Raw genomic sequence first — 5850 nt, forward strand, 5'->3', positions numbered from 1 at the left:
CCCCCGCCCAGGTCACCGCGGCCCCCGCCGGGGAGCCGCGCGCCCGCCCCAACGGCCCTCGGTCCGGCCGCGGCGCCGCGCTCACCATGGCGCCGGCCACACCGGGCGCCGCCAGGACCCCGCACAGCAGCGCCGGCTTCAGCAGGCGGCTCAGGCGGCTCAGGCTCATCGCGGCGGCGGGTGGCCGGACGCAGCGGCTCCTCCCCTCACCGAGCCGGCCAATGGACGCGCGCCGGCGGGCCTCACCTCCCCGCCCTCGGCCACGCCCACCCTCGCTCTCATTGGTCGGCCGCGTCGGCGGGGCGGGCGCGTGGCGGCGCCAGCCAATGGGAGGCCGGAGTGAGGCGGGAGGGGGCGGGGCCGGGAGGGGGCTTTGTTGCTGGGGCGGACTGCGCAAGCGCGCCAAGGGGGCGGGGAGGAACGGGCGGCTGCGTCTACGCAGGCGGCGCGGGGCTGCGTTGCGCGGACAGTTAGCCGCGTGGTTCACTGCGGCGCCGCGGGACGCGCGGAGGTGGAAGTGGGGCGAGCTCGCAGAAAACTACCCCCAGCTCACTGAAAACTGCGGGTTTCCTTTTGAGTGTAAATAAAGTCAAACTGGGGCGTGGGGACCCCCGCCTGTCGCAGCTTCGGTGTCGCTGCGAGGGGGGGCCCCCGCAGGGTCTGGGGGTCACCCCGGCGAGAGCCCGGGCGGAGGCTCCTGCCGCAGTGCCCGCCCTTGGTGCGCGGTGGCGGGAGCGCCACCGTCCTGGGCGCCGTGGCTCCAGCTGCTGTTGCAGGTGACACGTGCGTCCTGGGGTCATGGAAGCAGATGCGGTACCGAGCACCTCGGGGCCCCGCCCCCCGCAGGTGGCACCAGGGACACACAGGTGTGTGCTTACAGCGAAACACAGACCCACGGGGATTTCTTTCCACTTCTAACCTCCCGGCCGCGCACGGTGCACCGCGTGGGGCTCGACGTCTCGGCTAGAAACTTGCTTATTTTCACTCAAGGCTCAGAGCGGTGCGGACAAAAGGGCCCCCTCATTCCTGGGAACTGACTCATGGGATTCCGCCGCGGGCCTGGCTGCCCCCGCCCCTCCCGGTCCTGGAGGTTGACTTGCGGACAAGCCCGTGGTTTCTGCTTTTGCGCTGCTGTCAACATCTTATCCCCTCCCTTCCTGCCTTGAACACTTCTCCAGAGGCCATGGGGGCAGGGCTGTCTGTTGTTTGTGGGGGCCAGTGAGCGCTCTCCCTCTGCCCCTGAGCCAGGCCTGCCACAGGGCAGAGCTGGCGGAGTGTGGGATAAAGGCGACTGAGCCAGGATCCCCAGGGCCAGATTGCCACATTCCCCGTCTTGCACAATGGCCTTTGTGTGGCTCCTTCTCTCCAGCCTGGCCGCCAGAGGCCGAGTTCTCGGGGCCCCACCTCTTGGTCCCACCTCTTGGTGGGGAGCCCCCATTGTCTCATCTGGGCCGCCTCCCTTCTCAGGGAACCCCGCTGCCTTTCCTGCTCCCGGTGGCACTGAGTGTTGGGGCCACGCTGGCCAGCCTGTCCGGCCCTCGGGAAGCCTCGGCTGTCTGCCGTTTGGTTGACGGTGACCTATGACTTTGTCTTGAAGATGGCCCGGACACGCTTTTTTCTTTCAGGCCTGCCAGAAAAACAGCTCAGGGCGACGCCCCCGTGGAGCTCACCAAGGGGGAGTGATGGAGCAAGAGGTGTCACCCCGTTGGTGACTGTGCCAGTTAGGATAAGGGCAGAGGAGGAAAGGAGGAGCTGGCAGGGCGGAACAGCCGGCCGCAGTGAGGGGCTGCCCCTGGGCTGTGCCACCTGTGTGCTGGGGGCTTCACAGCTTTTCTGCCCACCAGCCAGAGGCCTTTCCAGAGTGTCCGCCAGTTCTGAGAAGGACTGGACGGGGCCCGTCCTGTGGCCTGATTTCTTCTTTTAAAAAAATTGTTTGTTTTTTTGAGGAAGATTAGCCCTGAGCTAACTACTGCCAATCCTTCTCTTTTTGCTGAGGAAGACTGGCCCTGAGCTAAAATCTGTGCCCACATTCCTCTACTTTATATGTGGGATACCTGCCACAGCATGGCTTTTGCCAAGTGGGGCCATGTCCACACCTGGGATCTGAACTGGCAAACCCCGGGCTGCCGAAGTGGAAGGTGTGCACTTAACCGCTGCACCACCAGGCAGGCCCCCCAAAAATTGTTTTTAATGGAGATAAAATTCATGTAACATAAAATTCACCATTTTAACCACGTTAAAGCATACGTTTCAGTGGTTTTTAATATATTTATACTGTTGCGTGACCATCACCTCTATCTAATTCCAGAACATTCTCATCACCCCAAAAGTAGCCCCGTCCCCATCAGCATCACCCCCACCGCCTCCCCAGCCCCTGGCCCCCACGAGCCCGCTCTCTGTCTGTGGATCGGCCTGTTCTGGACGTTTCCCGTCCATGGGGTCACACGCCATGTGTCCTTCTGTGTCTGCTTCTCTCCCTGAGTGTCGTGTGTTCGGGTCCGTCCCCCTGCGGCCGTGTCAGGGCCTTGCTCTTCTTCAGGCTGCCTCATACTCCAGCATGTGGGTGGACACGTGTGTGGGTGGACAGTATTTTGGTATTTTGTTTATTCCTTCGCCTGTCAGTGGACAGTTGGGTTGTTTCCACCGTTTCCCCTTTAACACCAGTTTTTGTGTGGGCGTGTGTTTCCATCTCTCCTGGGTTTGCACCTAGGAATCACATTGCTGGGTCACGTGGTGACTCTGTGTTTAACTGTTTGAGGAGCTGCCAGAGTGTTTTTCACCGGGTGGCTGGGCCATTTTACACTCCCCCCCATGAGTGTGCGGGCGGTAGCCTGACTCCTGGGCCTCCGGCTCTGCCAGGGCCGCATAGTGAGGGGTGCGAAGGAACAGGATGCCACTCCTTGTCCTGGTGCTGAGGCCACCCGGTCACCGGCAGGACTCTGAACCACTGGCATTGCAGTCGGGTTACCAATTGAACTCTCTCCCCGGAGCACAGTTGCGGTTAACATCTTATGGGGTCGGTGGGCCGGGTAACAGCTGGGCCCTGCCAGCCTCTGGGGGTCCCGAGGCCCACCTGCTCCCCATGATCCCTCCCTCCTCTCTCTCCCCTGCCCTGAGGAGCCGTGAGACGACCTCACACCCACATGCCCCCCAGCTGCGGCCACCTGCTGCCCACCGGGCCCTCCCCCTGTTGCCGTCCAGCCGCCTCTCCTTGGGCCCAGGCTCACTCGCCCCTTTGAGGCCCCAAGAGTTCACCCCCTGCCTGCTGCCCAGATTTGCGAGTCATTCCAGCAACCTAGACGCCCTTTCTTTTTTTTAAAAGGTTGGCCCTGAGCTAACATCTGTTGTCAATTTTTTTTGTTCTCCTTCTTGTTTTCCCCAGAGCCCCCCAGTACATAGTTGTATATCCTAGCTGTAGGTCCTTCTGTCTCTGCTGTGTGGGACGCCACCTCAGCGTGGCCTGATGAGCAGTGCCACGTCCGTGCCAGGATCCACACTGGTGAAACCCCAGGCTGCCGAAGGGGAGCTCAAACTTAACCACTCAGCCCCGGGGCCGGCCCCTCTTTCTCTGTCTTGAAACCCACTCCTGACCGTCTCCCTCCCCAACCTCTCCAACGTCAGCCCCTGTGCTCCCCTTCGAATCCATGTCCACATCTCTCACTCCTTTCCTCCCGGAAACCGCCCCAGCCAGGCCCCCTCCTTGGATCTGCCCTCCTCGTGGTCACCAGCGGTGTCTGCTCGGCACGAGTGTCCCAATCCTCAGGCCTGCCCGACTCGTCCCACGGTGGCTTTGCCAGTGCCTCCCTCCGTCCTCTCCCTGCAGACGCCTTCTTCGCCTGGTCCGGACACCTGCCATCCTCCTGCTCTTTGTCTACATAAGGACCGGTGCCAGAGGTGCGCTTGGGAGCCAGTGGAGGCTCTTCCTGTCCCCGTCGTACGGGGCAGTGGGGCAGGGAGACCCTCAGCGTCTGCTGCTTCCTCCCCTACTTCCGGCTGTCAGTGAGCGGCTCCGGGCTCTGGGGCCCATCTCCACTGCGTGTCGCCCTCCGCTCCAGCCTCACCCTGAATTCCAGACTCGTATCCCCCCGCCTCCTCCCATCTCCTCTTGGGGTCCCACCGAGCCCCAAGCTCACCGCATCCAAGACCCGCTCCGCATCTGCCCCCTGCACCTACCCCTCCAGAATCACCCCACCCTGTCAGGACAGCTCCACCCTGCCTCTTCTGTCTCTCCCTCTCTCATCTCCACGTCCCGTCCACCTGCACATCCTGTGGGCACTGCCTTCAGAATCCCTGGAACCTGCCCACCGCTCACCCCACCCTAGTCAGAGCCACCCCCATCTCTGGCCAGGACGCGCTCCTCATCCTCAGCCCCTCCCTGTCTCTCTGCCTCTGCCCTGCTGAAATGCTGACGACGGCTGAAAAAGAAAACGCAACTTTTGAACCCGGCCAAGGACGCCTCCTGGGATCTGCCCGGGGTCACCCCTGACCTCCTCTCTACTCCTCCCCCACACTGCCAACTCACCAGGCAAGGTCCAGCCTCAGGGCCTTTGCATGGGCTGCCTCCTCTGCCTGACACACCTCCCTCCAGACGTCCCCAGGCCTCCCTCCCTCTCCTCCTGTGGGCTTTTGCTGGACTCTCTCCTCCCTGCCGTCCCTGACCGTCCCACTGGAGACTGCAAAGCACCCAGCTCCCGTCTTGCTCTATCTGTTCTTCCACAGCACTGTCACCTTCTAACATACTTTATAACTTATTTATGATGAGACAGGCACAGTCTGGGGTGGGGTGGGGGGCGCTCTGCGGACCGGACAGGGGACGACCGAGGTGGGAGCACTTAATAAGCACCAGGAGCTAGGCCAAGCTCCTCCCAAGCACGACTGTCCCTTTAGATTCTCAGCAGACCCTCTACAGTGGGGACACTTTATTAATTCCATTGTGCAGACGGGAAACCGAGGCTCAGGGGCATTCAGTTGCACGTGGCCAAGAGCCAACTGAGAGAGCCGCCCTACAGTTGGATGCACCCATGTTTATAGAGCGCCTCCTAGGCCGCCCGACCGTCTCTGAGAGGCGAGCAGACCCCTGCCCCCTGCAGGCTTCGGTTTCCCCGCGCACACCTCACTTCTGCCTGTTGGGGTTCTAAACCGCCGCCCTAGGCGGGCGTTGAGGGGAAACTACAACTCCCGAGAGGCGTTGCGGTCAACGCCTCGCGAGAACTTCTGATGTGCCTTGGGACGGTGCCGTTCGCACGCCTCTCGCGCAGCCAACCGCCGCTCGCAGAAGGCTCGGGCTGCCCTTGGCGCTGCCGGGCTCGAAGGTCGCTGCAGTCAGGCGTTCGCTGGCGACAGCCCTGCACGGGGCGGATGAGGTGGGGGCCTGACCGGAGCTCGGCGCAGGCGCAGTGGGCGCCGGTCCAGCCGGGCGCAGGCGCAGTGGGCGCGAGCGGCGGCGGCAGCCATGGACGACGAGGAGGAGACTTACCGGCTATGGAAGATCCGCAAGACCATCATGCAGGTGAGCGGCGCGTGGGGCGCCCCGCTAGGCGGACGCGGGGAGGGCGGGCCTCGCTGGGCCACGCGAGGTGGGCGCGCGGCGGTCCGGGGGGCGGGCGGCGAGCGCACGGCCCGGGGTGGGGAACGAGGCTGCCCGCGCCGCCCGGGCGGCTGGAGCCGAGGGGTCGGCCAAGGCGGGGTCCCCGGGCCAAGGCGGGGCGGGGTCGGCGGGGACGGGAGGACCAGCGGCCGAGGCCAGAGTCCGGGCGGCTCCGGGGGCGGTGTCTGCGGGGACGGGGGACCCCGCGGTCCGGCGGCCGAGACCAGAGTCCAAGGCCAGAGTCCGACCGGCCCCGGGGGCGG

The 5850-nt window shown here is 64.0% G+C and overlaps 2 protein-coding genes across 2 annotated transcripts in view; one reads left to right on the forward strand and one right to left on the reverse strand.

The window, feature by feature from the left end:
* GPX4 (glutathione peroxidase 4) overlaps window positions 1-219 on the reverse strand; it is a 7241-nt gene extending 7022 nt beyond the window's left edge. Inside the window, exon 1 of the mRNA XM_046685293.1 lies at window positions 86-219. Coding sequence (XP_046541249.1) covers window positions 86-169 — 84 coding nt within the window. The 5' untranslated portion in view covers window positions 170-219. The remainder of the gene's footprint in view (window positions 1-85) is intronic.
* A 5133-nt stretch (window positions 220-5352) lies between these two features.
* POLR2E (RNA polymerase II, I and III subunit E) overlaps window positions 5353-5850 on the forward strand; it is a 5579-nt gene continuing 5081 nt past the window's right edge. Inside the window, exon 1 of the mRNA XM_046637597.1 lies at window positions 5353-5509. Within this exon, the coding sequence (XP_046493553.1) occupies window positions 5453-5509 (57 nt within the window). The 5' untranslated portion in view covers window positions 5353-5452. The remainder of the gene's footprint in view (window positions 5510-5850) is intronic.

Source organism: Equus quagga, chromosome 14 (assembly GCF_021613505.1).
Source record: "Equus quagga isolate Etosha38 chromosome 14, UCLA_HA_Equagga_1.0, whole genome shotgun sequence".
Taxonomy (NCBI): Eukaryota; Metazoa; Chordata; class Mammalia; order Perissodactyla; family Equidae; genus Equus; species Equus quagga.